The following is a 24,164-nucleotide window of genomic DNA, read 5'->3' on the forward strand; positions in this document are numbered from 1 at the left end:
AGCCACCGTCACCGTCATCACAGCTCGATTTTAAGTCAAGAGAGTAACTCTGAGATTAGGAAACCAAGTGGGCATGGCTCTCAGTGAGTCCTGGACCTCCAGGCTCATCCTGTGGGTGCCCCCACCACCATGGGCCGGGAAAAGGTCTGAAGGTCACAGGCAGCCTGTCGCTGCTGGCCCGAGGGCGGCCGATGCGCTGTCCACGCAGCCCACTGTCCCGAACAGCGCCTGGCTCAGAGCAGATTTTTAGGAAAGAGGCTTACGACAACCATGCCCATGTGTAAAAACGATCTTTGTTTACTTAGAAAGTTCTAGGAAGGGGGCCCAGTGTTTGACAAGCCAAACGTAAGAGGGGAGCCTCCCTATTCCTCATCTCTCTCTCAGATTTGACCATTCTGGGCAAAAACAGCCCAGACCAGGGACAGCCATCCAACACCACATTTTCTAGAAAAGCTAAAGCTCTTCTAAGCAATATAAATGTGGGGCGGACAAGTCTGGGATCCCAGAAAAAGCAGAGGACTAACAGGAGGCCCAAAGGAACTGTGTGACTTTGAAAAGTCACTGAACCTCTCTGTGCTTCATGAAGCAGAGATGATGAGACCTGCCTCGCTTAGCTCGTAACCGTGAAGGGTAAAAGACATGACGTGAGGGCTCAGAGAGAGGACTCACTGATTCTAATCAGTGCAGGCTGCACAGAGGAGGTGGCATTTTAGATGGCTCTAAGTGGATAAATTGGAAATTGACGGGCAGAGAAGAGGTGGAAAGACTTCAGCTACAGGAAGAGCCTGAGCACAGGCACAGAGAGAAGGTTCTGTGGCTGCAGTACAGGAGGCTGGAGCCGGGCGAAGGGTGGTGGGCTCAGGAAGACAGGCGGGGCCCAGAGTGGGCATGAGGAGTTTGGACCTGGTTCCTTGGGCCATGGGGAGCCATGGAAGGTGTTAAGAGGAAAGGGATGGGCTCAGACCTGTTTACAGCAACCCCAGCTGTCGGGGAGGGGGTGGGTGGTGGACAGGGGAGACCTGCTGCCAGGAGATAGGGGCACAGAGAGGAAGGGCCTGACCCCCAGGGGCCCAGAGCAGCCTCCTCAGCTCCAGGAGGGCAGCAGGCAATGGACCGAGGGAGGCCTGGGGAGGCGGTGGGCCAGGTGGGCAGGTGGCCAAAGTGCCCTGCAGAGGCTCATGGTTTTTATGTTCAACTCTCCCTAACTGGTCAGAGCAGGATGATGGGACCCATTAGCTGCCCATAAACCCCAGACCCTCCTCAGATGCTGGCAACAGGCCCTGCACCCCTGTTGCTTTGTTTGGAGCTTGAGGTCGGTGTGTCCTATATGTCTCTAAAACACAGGGACCATGCAGTGAGGGTACTGGGGGCCAGGCCCAGTTCTGGTGCAGCAGGTACAACAGTGATGGGCCATGACCCTCCCCTGATGGTGCGCCCAGCCAGTACTCCCAGTGCGGGGAGAGGAGCCTGCCTGGGTGCATCGGGAAGGGGCCTCAGCCAGCTCGAGGTGCAAGTTCCCACCTCACATCTCACATACTTTCTTCTCTTCTCCAGGGCACTGCTCAAATGGCATCTCACCAGAGAGGCCAGCCCATTCTCCCTAGGATAGCCCACTCCCCGACCCCATCACCCCGTCCTACCCTGCTCATGTTCTTCACAGCACTTAACACCATCCTCAGGCACAGACCTCAGTGTGTTATCTGTCTCTCCTCCTCTCAGGTCAGCTCCGTGAAGGTGGAGACCTGTTGCTCACAATGAGATCCCCAGCACCTACCACTGCCTGCCACACCCAGGGCACTCGATGAATATCTGTAGGGTGGATGGGTGGGTGGGTGGGTGGATGGATATATGCATGGATGGATGGATGGGTGATGGGTGGATGGATGGGTGATGGGTGGGTGGGTGGATGGATGGTGGATGGATGGGTGATGGGTGGATGGGTGGGTGATGGGTGGGTGGGTGGGTGGATGGATGGGTGATGGGTGGGTGGATGGATGGTGGATGGATGGGTGATGGGTGGATGGATGGGTGATCGGTGGGTGGATGGGTGGATGGATGGGTGGTGGGTGGGTGGATGGGTGGATGGGTGATGGGTGGGTGGGTGGATGGATGGGTGGTGGGTGGGTGGGTGGGTGGATGGATGGGTGGTGGGTGGGTGGATGGGTGGATGGGTGATGGGTGGGTGGGTGGATGGATGGGTGGTGGGTGGGTGGGTGGATGGATGGGTGATGGGTGGGTGGGTGGGTGGATGGATGGGTGATGGGTGGGTGGGTGGATGGATGGGTGGTGGGTGGGTGGGTGGATGGGTGATGGGTGGGTGGGTGGATGGATGGATGGGAGAATGAATGAATGTGAGGACTTCTGGCCCAAAAGCACTGTATGCTCTAACCCTACTCTGGGATGCAGTGTACAGATATACCAGGCCCATTCCACCTCAGCACTGTGGACATTTGGGTTTGGACAGTTCTTTGTTGTGGGGGACTGTCCAGTGCACTGTATTATGTTTACAACACCCCTGGACAGTAGCACCCACCTGAGTTGTGACAACCAAAAACATCTCTAGACATTGCTAGACATCTTCTGGGGTGGAGGTGGGGGCAAAGTTGCCACAGTTAAGAAGCATAGAGTTATGCCTTTACTTTCAATAAATGATTCTTACAGCCCCCTCCCCAAATCCCTATGGAGAGTGGCCCAATCCCCAGGTGACCTCTCACCCCTCGGGAGAGCCACAACTAGAAACCATAGGCTTTGTTGCTGCCATTTATTGTTTTACCACATATTTACATTGCAACAGGAAACCTGTCCTGCATCCACCTTTGGCCCTTTGGTTTTTCACTGGCCAGCCTGCTGCAGAGCCTCCAGCACAGGCTCGAGGCCAAAGTTGGGGCTCCGGGATGTCAGACGTTCAACAGGAGGGGCCGGTGCTCCTCGTCAGTGGTATCACTGGGAGGGATTTCGTACACGACAAACAGGGAGGAGTACAGGCAGCCGAGGAAGGACACCAGGCTGGAGAAGTACATCACCCCGTTGGCGCTGCCCACGGCCGAGGTCAGGGGCCCCAGCACCAGGGAGACCAGGATCTGGGCCAGGAAGTACTGGCAGCTCAGCAGGGAGATGTCCACACCCATGCCCCGCCGGGTGCCGTCCGCACTGGACCCTGCAAACTGATCCAGGAGAGGAAACACATGAGCCAGACGCCACAGCCACGGACGAGGTGACCGAGCCCCAGGTCTCCTGCAGTCGCAGGGGACCCGGGCGGCCATGCACAGCGGGCTCACATTTTCCAGGGCCAACATGCACAAGGAGTTCAGCCAAGAGTTGAATAATATTTGTGTTCAAAGAGATGACGATGATGAAAAGAATCCATGACCAATGGGCAGACGGGCCGAGCTCTTGCAGGCCCGGGTGAACAGGCACTTTCCCTGCTGGGGCGTCTGCTCTGTCCCTTCCACTCTCACCTTGGAAACCTGGCTGGCTGGCTGGCTCCCCGTGTTCTAGCTCATTCCCTTTCTTAACCTCTGTCACTATGATGCCCATCACACACTCTGAAATACCCTGTCACAGTCAACACACCTGCTCCTTTGGCCTGTTTTGGAAGGTCCTCATGGCCTCCAGCTCAGACACCTCCTTCTCCTCCCCTGCCCCCACCTCACCATGCAGGGGATGGTGGTGAACATGTGGTCTTTGAGCACAGCGGCAGCAGTGACGGTGGGAGGAGGTGGTGTCGGTCCCCTCACTGCTCCCCAATGCAGGCCACCCTCACCTAATGGCCACCAATGCTGCAGACTGACACCACCCCGACAAGCCACCTTGTGTGCACCGCCTGGAGGCCAGCATGGCCAGGCCCTGCATCCAGACACAGATGTGGTAGCCTCTAGGGTGCTGCTGAGCCACTCTCTAGAGAAGGCTGTGTCCTTCCGGGCATCTGCAAAGTGCCCTGTGAATGGGCGTCACGTATGTCCTGGGAAACCTGCGACCCCCCTGGGGCTACACACAGCCAGAAAGGCCTGCAGGTGCCACTGTGGCGGGGAGGTCACAGGTTAGCCCTGAACCTACAACCCAAGGGAGACTGAGAGGAATGCAAGTGTCTAGAAGACTCTACAGGCAACAGAGGCCCAAGCCTTCCGGTCAGCCCTGGCAAACTCGATCAGAGGGGTCCAAGGCCCTGGGTGTCCCCTCCCATGGGGCAGGGCAACCCTTTGCCAAAAACCAGCACATCGTTTACCTCAGAGAAGGTGGTCTCTCGGGCTGTAAGTTGCTGGCAAGGGAGACGGTGGCAAGGTAGGCTGGGGCAGCACCAGTGAGCAGGGACAGTGTCACCCAGGCACCTGGTCGCTTGGGTGCTGGTGGCGCAGCCGTGGCTGCCCTCACAGTGCTGGCTGGAGGCTCAGGGTGTGGACACAGCTCCCTCTCACAGGGTCTCAGCCTCTGCCCGCCCCCGGGGGAAGGTCCAGTCCTTGAGGGCACTGCCTGTCTGTGTGGCTGGGAGTCCAGTCGCCAGCAGAGAGAAGGCGGGGGCAGCTGCCACAGGACCCCCCTAAGACTGCGGTCCGGCCCGCTGTAGTGCCTGGGGCTCCAGGCCAATCTGACTTTTCTTAAAAAGTATTGTGCTCAGAGTTGGCCCAGCTGAATTCATCAGAGACTCCAGACTCATTAAAACAAATCAGGATGCCCCACCCTAGGCTGGGCCTGGGGGAGGCATGGAGGCCCCGATTTAAAGGGGGTGAGAAGCTCAGTTATCAAGGGCGACTTGTAATGCAGTATTTTAAAATCTCAGTCACTGCAGAAAGTCTATGATGGGGCTGTTATTCAGCCACGAGAAGGAATGAGCACTGACGCGTGGCAGTGTGGCTACAGCTTGAAAACGTGATGCTGGGTGAGAGGAGCCAGGCACCAGACACCACGTGGTGATTCCACTGATAGAAAGTGTCCAGAACAGGTGAATCCACAGAGACGGAGAGTAAATTAGTGGTTGCCAGGGGCTGGGAGAATGGGAGGACTGGAGAGGGTTGGCTAATGGGTGTGAAGCTTTTTGGGGAGACAAGAATGTTCTAAAATTGACTGTGGTGGTAGTCGTACACTGTGAATATACTATAAACCATTCAGCTGTACACTTGAAATGGGTGAGCTGTGTGGTGCTGCCTGGCGCATTATTATTATATCTCAATAAAGCTATTCAAGGGAATCCATGCTCAACAAAATACCAACATTTTCTATAAAGACAGGATTGGTAGTCTTGAGTTTTCCTCTGGCCTCAGACTCCACCATGGCTTGGCATGGCACTGTTACTTATCCTGTTTTTATTTAAAGTTCTGACATTTTGTCCAGCGTGGATTTTTGGCATTAATTCTCATTTTTAGAAATAATGTATTAACATATTATTGCTCTCGATTGCTGAGTTTTCTGTGCCCAAGGCGAGTGCCTCACTGACCTCGCTGAGGCTGGTGCCAGCAGGTGACCCCGAAGGCTGACGGAAGGGGACACGAAGGGGTGGGCCTCCCTCCCACGGCCCAAGTCCCCTCAGGTACGGGGCGGCCACCTGCTCAGGTCTGTGCTCTGCTGCGGCCGTCCTGATATTCTTACTGTTTGATGGGCCTGCGTTTTCCTTTGACATCGGTTGGCGGATCTGGGCCCAGGGCCTGGGGACATTGCCCAGGAGTTTCCTGGGAAGCTGGGCGGGTGGCAGTGGCCTCTTCAGGACGCGAAGCAAGAAAAACGGAAGCCCTTACCTTTTTGCTCTGGTAGTAGTCACACAGCAGGGAGTAGGGTAGGGTGCACAGGGTAGAAAATAAGATCCCGTAGGTTATGCAGAGTGACAGGACCACGTAGAGGTTCCTAGACAGGGTGGCGAGCCCAGTCCCCAGGCCGAAGGCCAGATAGGCGATGAAGTACAGCGTGCGGATGCTGAGGTATTCTTCCAGCTTCTCGAGAATAGCTGCAGACCGGAAAGGACAGGCTCTGTCCCTGGGCCACCTCCCCCGGGGCTGACCTAGGGCTGCCAGGGGTGGGAACCGGCTAGGCAGGCAGCTTGCCCCAGACCGAAGACCTGCGTGGTCGGCCCAGGGATCTGAGGGACCCCAACAGCTCCGGGGGGGCCAGGATGGGGTGGTCCAGTTGGACCAGGACCTGGGGTGACCCTGTGCACACTGGCCCCAACCAGGCTTCCCAGTGCTGCTGCAGGTGAAGGAGTCTTTGGGGTGAAATACCAAGGAGGCTTGAGAATTTAGGGTTTTTATAAACCCCTGGGTCCCTGTGCAGATCACAGCGCTCTCTGTCTCTTTCCTAAAACAAGGATACCAACATCCTGCCCACTGGCCTAGAGGACCCTGAGAGGGCATAGCAGGGGGGACAACGCACAACACTGCTTCCCAGAATCAAATAACTGAGGGCCGCTTCCCTGTGGGGGAACCAGACACCCCAGGTGCCACCCATGCGCTTGCAAGCGAGAGCTAAGGAAGTCTCTCCTCCTAAGGTCTCCCCCCAACCCGCCGATCCCCAGAAGCCATAGTCGAGGACCCTGGGGCTGGAACTCACTACAACAGGGCAAAATGACATAAAGCAGGCCTTGGCAAGCTGCAGCCCCCAGGAGGAGCCCCACCAGCAGCGTTTGGGACCACCTGGGAGCTAAGAACAGTTTTCATATTTTTAAATGGTTAAAAAAAAATCAAAAGAAGATTAGTATTTTGTGACACATGAAAAGTAAACGAAATTTGTATCTTCATGAACACAAAGGGAGTTTTACTGGAACTGGGCCATGCACGTGGGTTTAGGACTCGTCTGTGGCGGCTCCCGAGCCTCAAGGGCAGCGCAGAGTCTCTCCAGAAGAGACTGTGCGGCTACTGCTTGGCCTTTGACAGAAACCGTGGGTGGGCCCCTGAGACGAAACCCGCTGTCCTGCCCCGCCCTGCCAGCCAGGTGCCCCACCACGACGGCGCCCCATCCCCGCATGGATTCAGCGAGGCTCCTGTGTCCCGCGGCTCACCCGGCGCTAACCTCATGCCCATCCCACAGTCTGGTCTCAGCCACCCACGTGCTCTGGATCTCACTCCTCCTGCCCCTCCAGCCTCAACCACACCTTCCCTCCCTCTGAACAAGTGGCCATGCGAATCCACTTGGGAAAGACGCACACCCGCCGGGGTGGGGGTGGGGAGGTGACTTCGTGGCGCATCCCTGGGCCCCCACTTTGCCCTCACTTACAGGCCTGACCCTCTCTGCCCGGAAGCTAACTCAGGAAACACACCCGGTCCCCAGTCGGGCCGCCACCCAGCACAGGGCAGTGCACGCAGCTGGCCCCGGAGAGCTTGTTGAATGACTGAAAAAAGGGCAGCACTGTCTCCCCCAGATTGGCATTCTGTGGCTGCAACTGTACAGACACAGGCCTCCCCTCATTCAGCATGCCCCAGCCACCCACTGAAGGCTGCCGTATTTCCCACGCAGGCCCCCGACCCTGCATCTCGCTTCGTGGCCAGTACCTGAGTAGAAGGCGGCGCTGAAGGCGTAAATACACATCCCCCAGCAGCCCATGGTGACACCACTGTTGTATTTCTGATACTCCTCCGACGCGTGCGGTGCTCTGGGGTCTCCCTGGAACACCACCTCTCCCATGAAGTCCGTGTAGAAGAGCAGCATCCCCTCGAACGACAGCCACCCTGGAGGAGGAGGACCCGTGACGCCCAGCAGTGCTGGCACCCGGCCTGCGCTGACAGGCCATGTGCACCAAAGTGACACGTGATGTTCGCAGATTCCAAACTTAAGAGGAAATCACCTACCTATAGCCTCACCACCCAGAGATAATGTTACCCCTTAAAATTTTGCAAGTTTCCTACCGGTGTCTTTCAAAGTAAATCTATATTTCTTGTAAACAGGCTCTGCTGCCTGGTTTGTGTGCTGTTCTCTGAATGCTACCTCCATGAGGAACGCGGATCCCCACGCCTCCTTCTAAATGCCTCGTCCTGCTTCCCACGCGCTCCTCTACAAAGAAAATGGGGGGGGGGGGCTCTAGCCACAGGGGTGGGGAGGGGTGGGAGGAAGCTCAAATGTTGACACAGATCCAATTTGCTCGATTACAGATAAAACTGTAGGGTTCTGTGTTCACTTCTTTGACAGAGGAAGGGGGTGGTATTTACTGGCCCTCTTGAACTCCAGTAGTTACCATGCACAACTTCCTATGCCGTTGAATATTCTTAAACAGCCCTACTTTGATGGCAGCCAGATATTTCACAACGTGGATGCACCATGATATATTTACCTCTTCTCCCACTGTTGGTCATTTTACCTCCCCCCATCCCAGTTTTTGGCTATTATAAATCATGCTGTGATAAATACCTGGCACACATCTTGATACAATCTCTATGTCCTTTCAAAGAATACCGAACAGGATCATTGAGATAAAGGTTATGGACACTTTTAAGATTCTTGCCTGTTGCCAAATTGCCTTCTAGGAGGTCATTGTGATCTACGTCCCACAGTGTTGAGAGCCCTAGATCATCTCAAATTCTTAATCATCCTCAGATGTTCAACAGCTCAGCCGTAAAGAGGTATCAAATAGAATGAAATGCAGGTTGGGGCTTTTCACTAGTAGTTTGAATCCAAGCCTGTGAACTTAAGACCAGCACCAGGCATATTAGGTGTGTGCAAATGTCTGCCGGTGTCTACGTCTCGGCTCCAAGAGTAAGAGGCAGCCAGGCCCAACCTGGTTTAAGACACAAGTCCCACCAACGGAAAGTGATGTCCGTCACGTAACTGAGTTGTCGGGAGAGCCTTTGGTCATGAGGATTCGGGCTGTGTGGAGACACAGCTGTCTCGGCCAGGGGAAGAAGTAGGCCTCTCATCCGGAACCCCAGGGTTAATTCGGGGCTGCCTAGAGCAGGCATCTCTCCGGCCCTCCCAGCAGAGTCCTGCCCTTGGTGGTATCGGGAAAGCGAAAGGAATGTGAGGGGCGTCCTGGGTGTGAGGCTCTGGGGTGTCCAGGGAGGGGGAAGGGGTGAGAGCCCTGGGTCAGGTAGCCCCATCCCCATCGTGCAGTGTGGGCCGAGCTGGGACACGGACACTTGGAGGCTTTGCCAAGACTCACCCAGGAAGTGGTTGACACAGAGGTTTCGGAGTGCCTTGGGCATATTGCAGATGGTGAAACAGAGGTGCCTCATGGACAGAGGCTGCCCCGCCGGCTCGCTGGAGCCCGTCAGCTCACTCTCGTACTTCACGCCATTCAGTAAAATATTTGCCACCTGTAAAGGAAGCCCCCCAAAAGCCCGTCATCAGAGCACCAAGCTCCAGCCATGCCATGGAAGCACAAACACAGACACAGGCTGTGAAGGCTCGTCTCCCTGGACGGCGTTAACCGAGCACCAGACAGCACCCCGGGTGAGAGAGTCGACTTCAGGTCGTCTCGGCAGAGACTCGGGGCAGTGAGAACAGAATTTCATTTCAGGGGCACCTGCATTTTGGCCAAAGGATGTAAGCTCTGGGCCACAGGGAGTAAGGTAATACTTTCCCAAGTGTGAAATAAATTTGAAATAAAAGAAAGATGGATCAGTTCAAATCCAGACATTATGAAGTCCCTTCTTTTCCATGACAGAAGCATGTAAAGGACTGATTTCAAGGTGACTGGAGACTCTGTTCAAAATTCTCTCCAGACAGGTGAGACTCCTGTCTGCACGGAGGTTAGGGCGGCCAGGTGAGCACGTGCAGGGGACAGACACACTCACCGTGGCCCTGGGCCAGGGCTCCCCGTGTGCCAAGCCCAAACACCCCATTGCCAACAGAACTGAAACTGGAATGAGTGGGCATTCGATTTCTCTCTGGGTCAGCTACACTCACTGACTCGGTTTGCTAACTCTTCCTGGAAGGACGAGGCTTCATGCCACAGTCACTCGGCCTGGGTGGGGGGTGCAGACAAGGAGGGGGGGGAATATAAAAAGGAAGTAAATAGCACACTGTGCTGGTTCCAAGGGCAGCCACGTCCACAGAGCTTGTCACCACGGCTGCCAGAGGAAGACTGCTACAGCTACGCCCACGTCCCCACGTGAGCCCCGACGTGTTCATATTTAGCTCATGATTTTTACTTTCCTCAAAGAACCGATTCTCAAATTACACTATATCGAGAATGGAAATAGAAAAAAAGGATGAAAACAAGATTTTCAGCCATGGCTAAAGAACTGTATCTGGAAGCCAGTTTGAATTTTTCGAAATAGTTCACAATGACCCTGTATTGACGGAAGGCCTGACTAACTGCTCTGGTGTCATCGAGAATGAGGAGGACGCCCTCGACGCGAGCAATCAGAGAAATCTCTTTCCTGTGCTAGTAAGGGGATTTCCTAACCCTCCAGTGATTTGCGGTTCTTCAAACCCTTTCCAGATCTGAGCTCCTGAGATGTCCTCGATGCTGCCACAGGGAGCCTGACGTCCCCCTGCAAGGACGGGCACGCACCTTGGCAGCCTCCTTTCTCGAGCAGAGACAGCAACAGCAACACTTAAGAGATAATGAAAATGGCATCAAGACTGGCCCTAACGCACCAGAGAAAAGCAGAGGAGACACATGCTCGTGCTGAAGAATTTCACAATGAAGAGAAAAAGATCAGCCTCCTCCAAATGTCTCCAGTGAAACTGCCACTAAATCAGGGGTCTTGCCCGGCACGGAGAGGGGACACCTGACTGAAGGCCCAGCCATCTGAGGGCCTGTGCCACTCAGGATGGTCGGCCAAGCAGGGTTTACTTCGTGGGGAGACGGGTGGGCAGGGGTGTCCCTGGGGCTGCGCCTCTCGGTTACTGGCCTTCAGATTTGCCTCCCTGGGGGGCTTGGGTAGGTCGAACAGGGTTTTACAGTCTCCTGCTCGAGAAAGTTCAAGTTCCTACTGGAATTCTCATCTTGTAACGCCCCTGAGGGCAGGCGGGCCACAGAACTCTTAGGTCTACTTTAAATACAAGAAGAACCGTATTTAAAGTGGCCTCTCCAAGTTCACGAACTCGGAAAGCTGCTAAAATATCACATACCAGCTCGTGGCCTGTCAGCCAATCCAATGTACCCCACATTCGACACAAACCACCTCCCCGAAAGGTCTTTGCCTCACAGAATGCCCCCGTCGTCAGAATGCAGAGTTCCCACAGCCTCCGGGATGGTTAGCTGAGTTACACACTAGGAGCCAGAGGCAGGTCCCAGAAACGTCTGCCGGGGTTTAGGTTTTGTTTCCGTCTTTCAAGAAGACTTAGATTACTGGCTCCAGATTCACGGCCAAGAGGGGCCGTGGAGATTGCGGGGGTACACTGGCAAGAACAGAAACGTACACGATGCTTGTAACAAACTCACTACGGGAACGCTCAGGCTTGCATTGCCTTTGCGTAAATGTAACGGGGCTTTAGATCCACGCCTTGAACTGCGGCCACTGTGTTAAACCAGCGATCGGTAACCCATGCCCTGGACTTGCTCATCCATGGGCTCACGCTGGGCCCGAAGCTGTTCACGGGCACGTAGGTGAGGTCTATCTGGATCCAAGCACTTTCTGATGCCTCCAGGATGGGCTGGGAATTTCCTTCCAGCTCGACATCCCTCTTTGTCTTCTAACTGATGAGGGGGGACAACACAAGGTGACCTCTGACCCTTGGCCTCCCGAAGTTCGCTTTTACCTGTTGACTGAAGGTCACATTCCTTCTCCTGCTGGTTTCAGGACCACCTCCTCCAGCTGCATCCGGGATGGCCAAGGTCTGGGGTCTCTTCAGGATCCCAGATGAACGTGGCTTGGAGGTGTCCAGGGAGCCCACCCTTAGGACATCTCCATCAGGGCCGGCAGCCAGGGCCACCTCCCGCCTCTCCCCGAGGCCACGGTCCTGGCGGTAGAAGCTGTCGGGGGCCCGGGGGAAGCTGACACTGATGGCCTGCCGCGGGACGCTGCCCGGGATGGCCAAGTAGTTGTCGTGGCCGCCCGTGAAGCAGTCAATGAGGACACTGTCTATGTTGGAGGTGGCAAAGGACGAGGCGAACTCGTTGATCCCCGTCAGGGAGCTGTCCCTGCTGATGAAACTGCCATACTTGGGTGTGAGCGGGCTGAGTGGGGAGATGGGGCTGGAGAAGCTGGCGTACAGGCTGGTGGCCGAGTGACAGGGCAGGGTCTGGCCAGCACCCTCTTCGCACAGGATGGGCGGGGAAGGAGGCAGCGGGAGGCTGGGGCTCTTCATGGCCGTCCTCTTCTCGCCCGGGGGCCGCAGGGGTCTCTCAGGGATGCTGACCAGGGTCAGGATGGTGGTGATGCTCAGGGTGACCGCGGTGAAGATGTAGACGACCCGCAGCTGCCCGCCCAGGGCTCTCCCGAAGCTCGTTTGGTCCCAGTGGATTCCCCCGACCACATATCCGAACCCTCCTCCGAGGCCTGCGGAGAGAAGCAGGCGGAGAAGAAAGCCCTGAAGGAAAGTGGTTCCATTTCTCACGCAGGTCGCTAAATCCACTCCAAGGACCCAGACGTACCATCTGTCCCATCTCAACCCCAACAAAAATGAGGGTGGGATTCCTGGGGGACCCCCCCTCCTGCCCTGGAGGGCTGCCTGCCAGGCCCGGCTCCAGAGCAGTAGCATGATGACCACCTGCCCACGCTTTCTTCTTATACCCAGCCTGTCAGGAACACTGAAAGTGACTGTCTACACCACATCACAGCTCCCTTCAGGCCGCCCCCTCACAGCTTCAGCGCCGTGTAAACTGGAAAGTCTCATCTCCCACACGCGGACCATGGTATGTGTGCATGCGGGAGTCATGTGGCTGCCCAGTCTTGCCTGGCTGATGACATCGTCCTTGAACACAACCACCACTAGGAGCGTCACCTCGCATGGTGACTGATGAGGATTATTTTAGGCTGGTTAATTTTAAAACTGCCGATGAGAAGCAGGCTCCCCGGACTGGAATTTGCTTGCCCTTTGAGAGATATTTGCATTTGTGAAAGAAGGGAGATGACCTTGTCTCTAGAAACTCTTAATGGGGAAGGCAAGAACTTAAGTTGGTTACTGTCTGGCAATCTCATGTAACTGATTTAGGGTGGTGGCTTCTGACCTTTGCTTAATCCGATTTGATTCTTATCTAAAAGTCACGGGATCACCCAATAACCAGAACCCACCTGCACTGATACCATTTTAACTTTTTTTCATATTCTTTCCTTTGTCTTGTAAAGAGATAACTCACGTACCTATGCCTTAAAATTAGCCCTACCCTCAGCTCATTTTTGCAGCAGCAGCTCTGACTGCCCATGGGTCCTGTCCTCATGCTATTCCACACTATTCTCTAAATAAAAGAGCACTACTGCCAGATCTTGGGAGTCCAAGAAATCATTCTTTCGACTCCTCGGCTCACCGACCCCGCATCAGTGACCAAGGCTGGCTCCACCCTGGTGGCCAGATTTCTGGGTCAGCGGGACACTGGAATACAATAGGGCTGCAATGGTTGACTGGTTCACGTCATACAACGTAAAGCGTGGGCGAAGGTGCATTGCCCCCGGCCAGCAGCAAGGACACACTTACCTCCCCAAAGCACGGTTTCCTCCAGCCCAGCTTTGTGCTTCCAACAGCAAGAGCCAGGCCAGGCCGGTGGTGTCTCCACCCACCCAGCACCCGTGTCCCCCACACACCAGGCCCCCTTCGCTGCTAGGCCATGGAGCTGGCGTGTCATTTTATTCTGAGTTCGGCTGTATTTTGACTCGTCTAGTGGTTGGGAGGTGGGTTCTCTGTTTGTGCCGGTCCTGAAGAGGAACCGGCATGCCAGCGGCAGGTGCCGGCGGCTGCCCTCCGCTTTGGGGGGAACCAGGCATGCTGTGGGGTTGCCTTTCACATGGCAACTTCCATGGAAAGGCCTGGCCTTCCGCCATTCAGCTCAGTCTCCTCCCCGTCCCCAGGGCGGGGCACGACCCTGGGTCTATTTAATGGTTTTACCACAGAACTTCCTCATTTGTCCCAGACTGTCCTTACTGGCCTTTTAATTTCATGTCCCCTCCACCCCTTTTATTATTCCTAACTTCCCACATTCATGGTTCTAATTAGCTGCCCCCCATTTCGAGGACACAATTGCTGTTTTGTGACCCTTAAATAAGGTCAGATTTGAGATGAACCTCATTAATCATTTTTTTAAATGATCAAAGCGATATATTATCACAGGAAAGAAACCATACGTCATACTCAGCACAAAAAAACAAACAACCCAATTCAAAAATGGGCAAAGGACTTGCATAGACATCCCTCCGAAGAAGATTTTTGAACGGCCGATAAGCACGTGAAAAGATGCTCGGCATCACTCACCAGCCAGCGGGGAAACGCGAAACAAAACTACACTGAGACACCACCTCACAGACATCAGGGGCCTAGCATCAAAAAACCCAGAAACCAACAAATGTTGGCGAGAATGTGGAGAAATTGACAATTTTGTGCCCTGTTGGTGGGAATATAAAAATGATATAGCTACTGTGGAAAAATTATTCCTTGAAAAATTAAAAATAGAATTACCATATCATCCAGCAATCCTACTACTGGGCAAATACCCAAAAGAATTGAAAGCTGGGTCTCAAAGAGGTATTTGTACACCCACGTTCACACCAGCATCATTCACAAAAGCAGAAATGTGGGAGTAACCCAAGTGTCCATCCACGGATGAATGGATCAGCAAAATGTAGTCTAGACTAATGCAATATTATTATTCAGCCTTAAAAAGGAAGCAGATTCTGACACATACTACAACATGAATGAAGCTTGCTGACATTGTGCTAAACGAAATAAGCCAGCCGCAAAAAGACAAATACTGTATGATTCCCCTGATATAAGATACTTAGAATAGTCAAATCACAGAGACAGAAAGTAGAGGCGGGGTGCCCAGGGCTGGGGGAGCGTGGAGGGGGAGTTATCGTTTAACGGTCATAGGGTTTCAGTTTGACAAGACGAAGAGTTAAGGGGATGGATGGTGGTGATGGCTGAGCAACAATGTGAATGTACTTGCTACTACTGAACCGCACACTTAAAAACGGCTAAGACGGTAAATTTTATGTATGTGCACAATCCAAAAATAGAAACAATACAGAAGAGTATAAGGTAAAAAACTAAGTCCTTCCTCCTACCCTCCAAACCCCAGCACTGGCTCCCCGGGATCCATGCAGGAGCTCCCTGGGCCCCCACCCATGTGTGTGTGCAGACACAGGGAGAGGAACAATGGTACTTGCCAGCAGAAGCGACTGAGGCTTGGAGAGGCCAAGCAGCACGCCTAGAGCCCCATAACAGACAGGAGGACAAGCCCACAGCAGATTCAGGCTTTCAGATCCCAGGCCCACGCCTCTAACCATTTGGCAATCAGCCCTCTTCAAACGGGTCCTGCACGTGTCTTGTTACATCTTTCCTTTGATTTTTAGAAATCTTTTTCCTTGCTATTTTAAATGAGATTATTTTCTTCCATTTTATTCTGTAACAAGGTAAGTATTTTATATAGGAACGCTAGAGGTGTTTTATATATACTTTGATAACCAAACATCACACTGAATTCTCCTCCTGTTTTGTAGCTGATTCTCTTGAAGTTTTCCTCCATGCAGTCACAGAGGCCGGGGTGATAATTCTCACCCTGCACATCTCTTGTTTATTTCGACTGTCTAATTGCGTAGACTCTGTGGGACTGGTGGTCGTCCCTGCCTTGTCCCTGACTTTGATAGGAACATTTCTTACGTTTGGCATTAAGCACAACACAGATTTGTGTGTGTGTGTTGTATACATACACATATGCATAGTCGAGTCTCATTATTCTCAGATTCCATATTTGCGAATTTACCTGCTCACTGAAATTGATTTGCAATCCCATCAATACACATTCACTACACGCTCATTCACACACATGTGCAGAGCAGCAAACATTTTGAGTTGTCCCCCACACACGGGCCCAGCTGACGTTTTACAAGGTGATTGTTTCAACTCTCACACTATAAACAACCATCTCTTTTGTAGTCTATATAGTGCCACATTTTTGCATTTTTGTGCTTTTTGGGGTGACATTGCTGTTTAAAATGGCCTCCAAGTGTGGCGCCAACATACTGCTGTCTAGTGTTCCTAAGTGCGAGGAGCCCGCAATGTACCTGCTGGAGAAAACACGTGCGTCAGGGAAGCTTGTCCAGGCCTGGGTTCCAGGGCTGTTGGCCGTGGGTTCAGTGTTAATGGATCAATGATATATATCGAATAAAGTGTCTTTAAACAGAAACACACAAAACAAAGTTACGTATTGATCAGTTGATGAAAATGTGACCAGAGGTTTGCAGGAACCTAACCCTGTCTTTCTCCTAGGGGCGATGACTCCGTATCAGCTAATTCAGGGCTCCTGGCGACTCTGTAGAATATAACTACATGAATAATGAGAATCAACTATATACAACACTATGTATATATAGTTACACACACTATAGAGAGTTATATATACAGCTATATACACGCATATACGCAGTCATGGGCCACACAAGGACATTTCAGTCAGTGGCGGACCGCATATATGATGGTGGTCCTGCAAGATTAGTACCATGTGGCCTAGGTGTGGACTAGGCTATACCTACCATCTAGGTTTGTGTAAGTGCTGTAGGGGAGGAAGACATTGTCCTCCACCCTCCTGGGTCCTTCTGGCTGGTCTGAGAATTAGATTGACATGAGATAGAGTAACAGGAGAAAAACAAACAAAAGTTTAATAATACATGGGAGAAACCCGGGAGAACCGAGTATCTCACCCAATCTTCAGCTAAAGACAAAAGAAGACGTTGGGAGGGAGCAGAGGCAGGGCCTTCAAAGGGAAAGAAGGCAACTCACAGGCGGGTGCAAAGGAGCAATGTTGGAAAACAAGTATCGGGCCACAGAAACAGAAGAACACAGGGAAACCCAAAGAACAGGCTTTTCCAGTTTCCTCCCTGTCCACCACCTAGTCCAAGTGACGCTACAGTGACAGCTCGCTTCCTGAGACAGGTTTTTTTTAATTTGAATTCTTTTAGGCAGTTAAGGGGGAGGTAACAAGAAAACCTTTCTGAGTCTTTTGCTTCTTAAAAATAATCAGCTTAAAATAATCCTCATCTTAAAGAGACACACTTTGGGGGATAAATTTTGTTCCCTTTCAGTTCACACTATGATGTTCAAACAAGACGAAATCGCCTGACGACGCGCTTCTTGGAAGGTATCCCCGTCATTAAGCAGTGCATGACTGTATATGCACATATATCTCAGAAAGAAGTATTATTATTATTGTCGATATGTATTGTTTGAGATGTGCCTTTTCATTGCCTTCAGTGTTCATCCATGTGTTCGAATGTTATCAACGTGTTTTTTAGATCAGGGCATGAGGAAGGCACTCGCGAGCGCCCACGGTGAAACCCACAGGCCTGCAGGCCCAGCTCGGCCCTCGCTGCACGGAGACTTACCTGCCAGGAGGGCGTGGATGTTCAGGCCCCGGTCCTGGTCGGCAGGGCTGCACACGTCCATCATGTAGGCGTGGCTGGGGTTATCTGCCGAGTCGGCGCTGAAGTCCATGAGCACCACCCCGCACACGGTGAGGAGGATGCCCCACTTGTGGTTGGTGGCCGTGTCGGCCAGCGCCGTGCCGATGTCCCGGCCGTTGAGCAAGAGTGAGAGGCCCAGCAACGCCCCTGGGGACAGAGAAACAGAGTCACCCAGAGGAAATGCGGACCAGCTCTACCCCCGGCAGCCCACAACTTAGGTCTAGGATCTTTAGGGCCCCAAGAATTCCTTTTAATCAAACCTCAAGCAGAGCCCATTGGAAAGGTCACCTGCAGACTCACCATGTTATTTTTTTTGTGCTTGGTCGGGGTTTTTATTTCATCAAGCAGAGCAGGAATTGCATAAGCTTTATTAACTTGTATTCAAAAAACAATCCCCCAATACAGCCTCCCAGTTAACTCAGGCCGGTTGTGGGGGGCGGCTACTCCTGCTGCCACACCAGCGACATTGTCTGGCCATTGCTTTGCTCATCACTCTTTTAGATTTTCCTAAAAGGAAGCACTTAGGGCCTTTTTTGTTTTTTCCACTTTATTTCAATTCCAGAACAACAGACCTATAGCCAGGACAAGAATGAAAGGGCGTCTCCTTCCAAACCTTGAGGTACATCGGTCACTCCAAGCTCCCAGCAGTGGCTGCAGGAGGAATCCTGAAACAGAGCAGGCCAGTGGTCACGCCCAGGGGCCCCCCGGCACATTGGGCTGAACCCTGAAATGGCCTCACCACATTCCTGAAACATTTGCCCTCAAATGTCCCCAGTGTGTCAAAGAATAAGGTGATCAAACTCAGAGTCACCAACAAAACCCTAAGCCAGAAAACAAAAGATAAACAGACTCTTGGAATCACTCAGCTTCTCCTTAAATTTTCTACTTAGGCCCCTATAAGGCACAAAGCAGCCATCACCTTCCTTGGGAATCCAAGAACTTCCAGGACCTCCCAGACCCAAACCACATCAAGCTTTATTGCTTGGATCCTCCAGTGAGAGCTCGGCACAAGATGGTGGTAATCCTTGGTGTCTGCTAAATTCCTGTTCTGCAGTCTGGTTTAGATAAAGTCACTTAAAACATGGGGTGTGACTGGCCATACCTGTGTTGTCCTACAGCCCCATACTAATGAGTGGAACTTAACTCTTGCTCCTCCCTTGTCCCCGGGGGAACCTTATGCTGCTTCAACTGAGGTTCCAGAAGCTTCCAGAGGTTTCCGGAGGCCATCCACCATCGGGGCTGAGCTGGGGCTCACCAAGGATGGGGCTGATGAACCACACCAGACTGTAGAGCTGGTCGGGCAGGCCCATCTGTAGGAGCACGGGGGTCACGTATGCCGTCTCCATGGCGTAGCTGAACTCGATGCCAAAGAGAATGCAGCCGTTGAAGAGCAGCTCCCGGAAGGACCTCTGGGGGTGCAGGTCCCCAAAGTCCACCAGCTCAATAGGGCATGGAGTGTTGGGAGGCGGGGGTGGGGAGGGGCGAATGCACTTCCTCCTCTTGGGGTGTCGTTTGAAGTTGTTGGCCCGGTGGCTGATGTGCCGGGTCACCGACCCCGAGTAGCTTGAGATCTGAGACCTCCAGAAGTCCTGAGGAGCCAAACTGGGGAAGAGGGCCTCTCCAGGAGGCGTGCTGCTCGCTGGGGCGATCATCGTAGGGGGAGCCGGTGGGTGCTCCTGTGGGGAGAGCCCATTCGGGCCACAGTTACTCACTGGGGCCTCCACCAGGAGAGGTCATTTTTCCAGCTGGCTCTCCCCTCCCCCGACTGGCACTCGCTCACCCTTTTCACATGGGGAAAGTTGAGTTCATGTTGGGGAACCCTTAGAGTCAAACACTGTGCCCCCAAAGTTGAGCCTACTCTTGGTAGATGATGTCACTAGGCCTCATTCACAAATCAGTGCAGCCATCTGCCCAGGAAACCAAAGCCGGATGCTGTCTCTCTGCGTGGAGAGAGGACCCCTGGCCCTTCAGATCCCCACACTAAAACTCAAAGGGCCTCTTCCCCAAACAGGTTCCATCAGGAGAGTCGGGCAAAGAACCTTCTGAGAAGTGGGAGCGGCCAAGAGCCCAATGGCCCAGAGGACACCAGGCTACTGTGGCCCCTTTCCAGGGCAAACTTTGCCCCTCCCCACAGGTGCCAGGGGAGCAGAGAGGAAGAGAGACCAGGCCTGGGACAGGACCACCGACAGGCACCCTGAGCACCGGCGCAGGGTGAGGGGACAGCCCTTCCTTCACGGAATGGACAGTCACGGCAGTCACCTCCCTGACACTTATGTTTACTCCTCATGGTGGGCCATCGGGGGGATCCTTGCCCAAAAGCAGCTGAATGAGTTTAACTCAAGTCCTTTCCTTTCACCATCAGTTGGACGAGTGAATTTTCAGTCAAGTCAGGAGAACTGAGACTTTTATAGTGTTTGAAAATGCTGTCTTTAAAAAAAAACCAAACTCCCTGAATCCTGCGTGTCACAGATATCACACTCAGAGGGAAACAGTTTACCAAAAACAAAAAAAAGTGACGGACAAAAAGAACCAGGGAGGGGTGAGAAATAATAAATTTTCCCCCATGCTCAAATTATTTTTTGGAGCAATTGTCACCACCCTGGGTGGGGAGTTAGCAAGTGTGCAGGCCTTCACAGACACTCCCCGCCTCGGTCCCCACCCCTGGGATTTGCAATCCGTGCCCCTCAGTGACCTGCTCCTGGGTGTCCAACTGTTTCTCACTGCCTCGAAATTAATGTAGATCGTACATGTTAAAGGAATGGATTCTGGTATGTTGACCAGAGTGTGTTAGTCAATGTCAATTTCACTGAGCATACGGAGAGGAAAGCTACTAAGGTCAGAGGGAAAAAGGCAGATGAAAAGGTAAGAGGGGAGCTTCTAGGGTTCAGTTCGGCCTCTCTGACAGCTCCCCATCTGCCTCACAAAATAGCAACTGCCCAAATTTCCTCTGAAGTCCTTCCAGAGAAGTAGGCCCCAAACCCGAGACAATATTCCCAACATTGATAGGCTTCCTGACAAGGACACTTGTTATTAACCAAGATAAACATGCTAGGCTTTCTTTCAAAACTAGTTTTAAGCTTTAGAAATGAGGCCCTTATTTCTGACATTACCTTACCATACCACCTTCCATCACGCTATTGCTAGTTGATAACTTCTTTGTGAATCACTCTGAAATTCCTCATCACCCCAGATTTGCATCCCAAACTCCTCTGCTACCCTACACACTGAGGAATTGACTTCCTTCTCATCAGAGGACGTCAATGGTGGAAATGATTTGATCTAGAGATGCCCCAGCAGGATTCAGAACACTGGGATAGCCCAGCAACCCATCCATCCCTCCATCCATCCACCCATTCACCCACCCATCCTCCCACCCACCCATCCATCCACATATGCACCCACCCATCCTTTAATATACCCATCTACCCTTCCAAACATCCATCTATCCATCTATCCATTCCTTACTCACTCATCTACCCATTCACCCTTCCACCTCTCCATCTGCCCACCTACTCGCCCATCCTCCCATTCAGCTGAGTACTGAGTACCAAGTACCACCAAGGTCACAGAGATAAAAGAAAGACATAATTTTCGCCCTCAAGTTGGGTGAAAAAGTAGAGGAAAGGCATTCTAAACAGTGGGAACCACCCGTGTAAATGAGATATGTGCAACAGTTAGGCACAATGGCGGTGCCGTGAGAGATGAAGCCAGCAGGAAGGGATTAGCTGATCATGAAGGGCCTTGAAGCCTCGCTAAGAGATGGATTTCATACCGAGATGACAGGCACTGACATAACCAGAGCCTCAGTCAGCTCTCACTTCTATAAATGGCTTATCTTGTGACCTTAGAAAAATCCCATGGTCTCCTTTAAAACAAGAACAGATGGACTTAAGAACTATGTAGGCAAGTAATGCTTCATAAAAATGTAAATTATTTATTAAGATTAAATCAAGATTAAAATTTTTAAGGAGCTAAGCTCCTCGTTTATGTTCCTCGCTGGTTTAGCTCAGGCCCTTGTACACAGTAAATACTCCAGGAAACTGTGCATTGGCTGGTCTTGCCTTCAGAAACCCAGGTGGCTGTTAGCATTCCCTGGAGCTTCACTCATTAAGATTATAGAAATAGAGTGCAGGTTAGAACACCGCATAATAAGACAGAAGGGGGGCCGGCCCCGTGGCCAAGTGGTTAAGTTTGTTTGCTCCGCTTCAGTGGCCCAGAGTTTCCCGGGTTGGGATTCTGTGCGCGGACATGGCGCCACTCATCAAGCCATGCTTGGGCGGCATCCCACATGCCACAACCAGAGGCATTCACAACTAGAATACACAACTATGTACTGGGGGGCTTTGGGGAGAAGAAGAGGTGAAAAATAAAAGAAAGGAAGATTAGCAACAGATGTTAGCTCAGGTGCCAACGTTTGGAAAAAAAAGTCAGAAGGAAGACCTTCAGCACAGGTGTGCTGGAGAGCTTGGCCTGAATTTACCCGCCCACTCGCAGCCCCACATCCAGGCAGCCGCTAACTCCCTCTCCGCCTCCGGCCGCCCCTCAACCCTTCAGGCACACAGCGTCTCAGCCTCTTTCCCAGCAGCGTTCTACTCCCACGAAGTGAACTTAAACAGTGCACGCGCATTAGAAGCTGTCCCTTCAATTTTGGAATGAAGAACCGTGGGCCCGCTTAGGAAGAATTTCAGATCGAAATGGCATATGGTGGAAGCATATTTTTGAAAAGGGGAACCTCTCCGACCCTATTTAAAATGGACTATGTAGACACCCCATGTCTCTATCTGTGATGCGACAATTTCGACATCCACCTGCCCACCCCCAGCTTTAAAACACAGCCTGCAGTGTCTCCTAGCAAAACCGAGACCCTCACACCCCCACCTCACCCTCCAGCATCTAAACTGGAATCCAACCTGAGCTCGAAAAACGTCTTCGCTGAGGGTTCACCTTTAAATTTGGGGACCAGTATTACCTCTTTTATTTTTAAAATACACTTATTAAAAGCTGTCCATGAAAACTTATTCTAAGAAGAATGTTTAAAATTCATTTTTAAGTGGTACAAAAAATGAAAGTAAAATTTAAAATAATGAAACAGAATTTTAATACACTCATACAAATATTCACCAGATCATCTTTATCACACTATGTGACCATTTACTCTGTCAAAAGAAAATGCACACATATCCTTGGACCCCCAAAGGTTATATGCCAGGCCCACTGTGCTTCTAGAATACAGAGGATGTCTCAAGCAAAGAGGCTCTCAAACTGTGTTATGGGAAGATTAAGCGGCAAATGATTAATAAAAATAAACAATGTCCATGTAATTTGAATGCTTAAAATCATCCTACTATGAGCCAAAATCATTTCTTTGTTTTTTCTGCCCTCTTCTCTCTATGAAACCAGGCTTCCCACCACGGGGTCACGCGCAGCCACACCCTCTCTACTCTTCCTTCTCCCAATTCTCCAAGTTAATACTTCAGGGAAACCTTCCCAGGGAAGGGCTCTGTGGACGCGAGGGGATGTATTTAATTAGCTAGTTACTGAATTGGGGCCCATTTCTCACTTTTGATCTCCAGCAATTTGGCCCCTACCTGAGGGCCAATGGATGGCGAAAGCCCTGGTCAGGCGCACGTCGAACTCGGGCTGCACCAGCACCCGGCTCTACCTCCCTACAGAAGCTGAAAAACGGAAACGTTATGGTAACGCCAGAAATAATGTGAAAAGTTATTTATTGACCAGGACCGAATGAACTGAATTGCGTAAAGCCTCTTATTTCAACCTCGGCATGTTACCCTTGGCTGGTGACTCAAGAAAGCAGAAATCCTAGGTGCTCCTCATAAACCAAATCCTGGGGTGCTGGAAGAGGTTATACTATGAGCCCGGGGCCACTGAGAGCGTTGAGCCTCAGGCAGGAGGTGAACCGGAAGCTGATGACACCTGCCCAGGTGAGGGGAGAACAGGCCTCCGGCACCAATGAGCACAGCGTAAGCCTGGGGCGAATTCCAGTGTTTAACCTCCTTCCTAGCAAGGGTGAAATGAACCTGTCACCCAGCTGCTACCCTCTTCTGGGCCGGAGGGTTCCTCGCTCAGGGGGTGAGAGGGGAGCTCCATTTACAGTTCAATTAATTAGACATCCAAGAAGAACAAAGGTCTCCGTGCCAACCTCCAGTACCGATCTTGGCACTCGGATTACCCTGGGGCCTAACCCGCGTCGCTCCCAGCGCAAAGCCGAGAGGCTGTGCGGAGGGCGCAGGAGGAAATGGTGGTACCTGTGGTTCGAGCCAGGAGGCATCCCTTTCCGAGGCTGGGTTCCTGCCTGCCCCGTGCGCAGCTCGGGTCCCGGCCCGGCCGCCCCCGGCCCGCCGCTGCTGCTGCAGCATCACCCTGCGGGGCGGGGCCGTGACGTCACGGCTGCATCCTCGCCGCCCGCGGCCGGTACCCGCAGAGCATCCTTAAAGCGGCACCGCACGGCCAGGCGGAGGCGCTGGACCCGCGCTCGGCCCCCACCCTCGCCGGCGTCTTGTCCTGCCGACCTCTAATAGGCCCGCAGGGTCTGCAAGGAGAGCTCTAGAAACAGGTCCACCATGACGTCTGTGGGCTCGAGGCACTCTCGCCTTCGTCGGCTCCTTTCTCCATAAAGAATATCAAAATGTTGTTCTAGCACTCTGTTGGGGATGAATATATTTAGACTATATA

The 24,164-nt window shown here is 52.5% G+C and overlaps 1 protein-coding gene across 6 annotated transcripts; it reads right to left on the reverse strand.

The window, feature by feature from the left end:
- Window positions 1–2,743: 2,743 nt before the first annotated feature.
- SLC45A1 (solute carrier family 45 member 1) lies at window positions 2,744–23,894 on the reverse strand. 6 transcript variants are annotated; one of them, XM_070511164.1, is made up of 10 exons: window positions 23,738–23,861; window positions 23,060–23,146; window positions 18,727–19,147; window positions 18,044–18,136; window positions 17,394–17,618; window positions 11,623–12,362; window positions 9,074–9,227; window positions 7,473–7,649; window positions 5,730–5,935; window positions 2,744–3,164 (listed from the first exon to the last, which is right to left on the reverse strand). In XM_070511164.1, the coding sequence occupies exons 3-10, from the start codon at window positions 19,121–19,123 to the stop codon at window positions 2,898–2,900; spliced, it is 2,259 nt and encodes a 752-aa protein (XP_070367265.1). In that variant the 5' UTR covers window positions 19,124–19,147; window positions 23,060–23,146; window positions 23,738–23,861; the 3' UTR covers window positions 2,744–2,897. The 6 variants fall into 6 exon arrangements, with proteins under 6 accessions (XP_070367265.1, XP_070367267.1, XP_014717140.3 ...); XM_070511166.1 differs by having other exon boundaries at window positions 18,085–18,136; window positions 23,738–23,844; XM_014861654.3 differs by lacking the exon at window positions 23,060–23,146 and having other exon boundaries at window positions 23,738–23,894.
- Window positions 23,895–24,164: the final 270 nt, after the last annotated feature.

This window comes from Equus asinus, chromosome 5 (assembly GCF_041296235.1).
Source record: "Equus asinus isolate D_3611 breed Donkey chromosome 5, EquAss-T2T_v2, whole genome shotgun sequence".
NCBI lineage: Eukaryota > Metazoa > Chordata > Mammalia > Perissodactyla > Equidae > Equus > Equus asinus.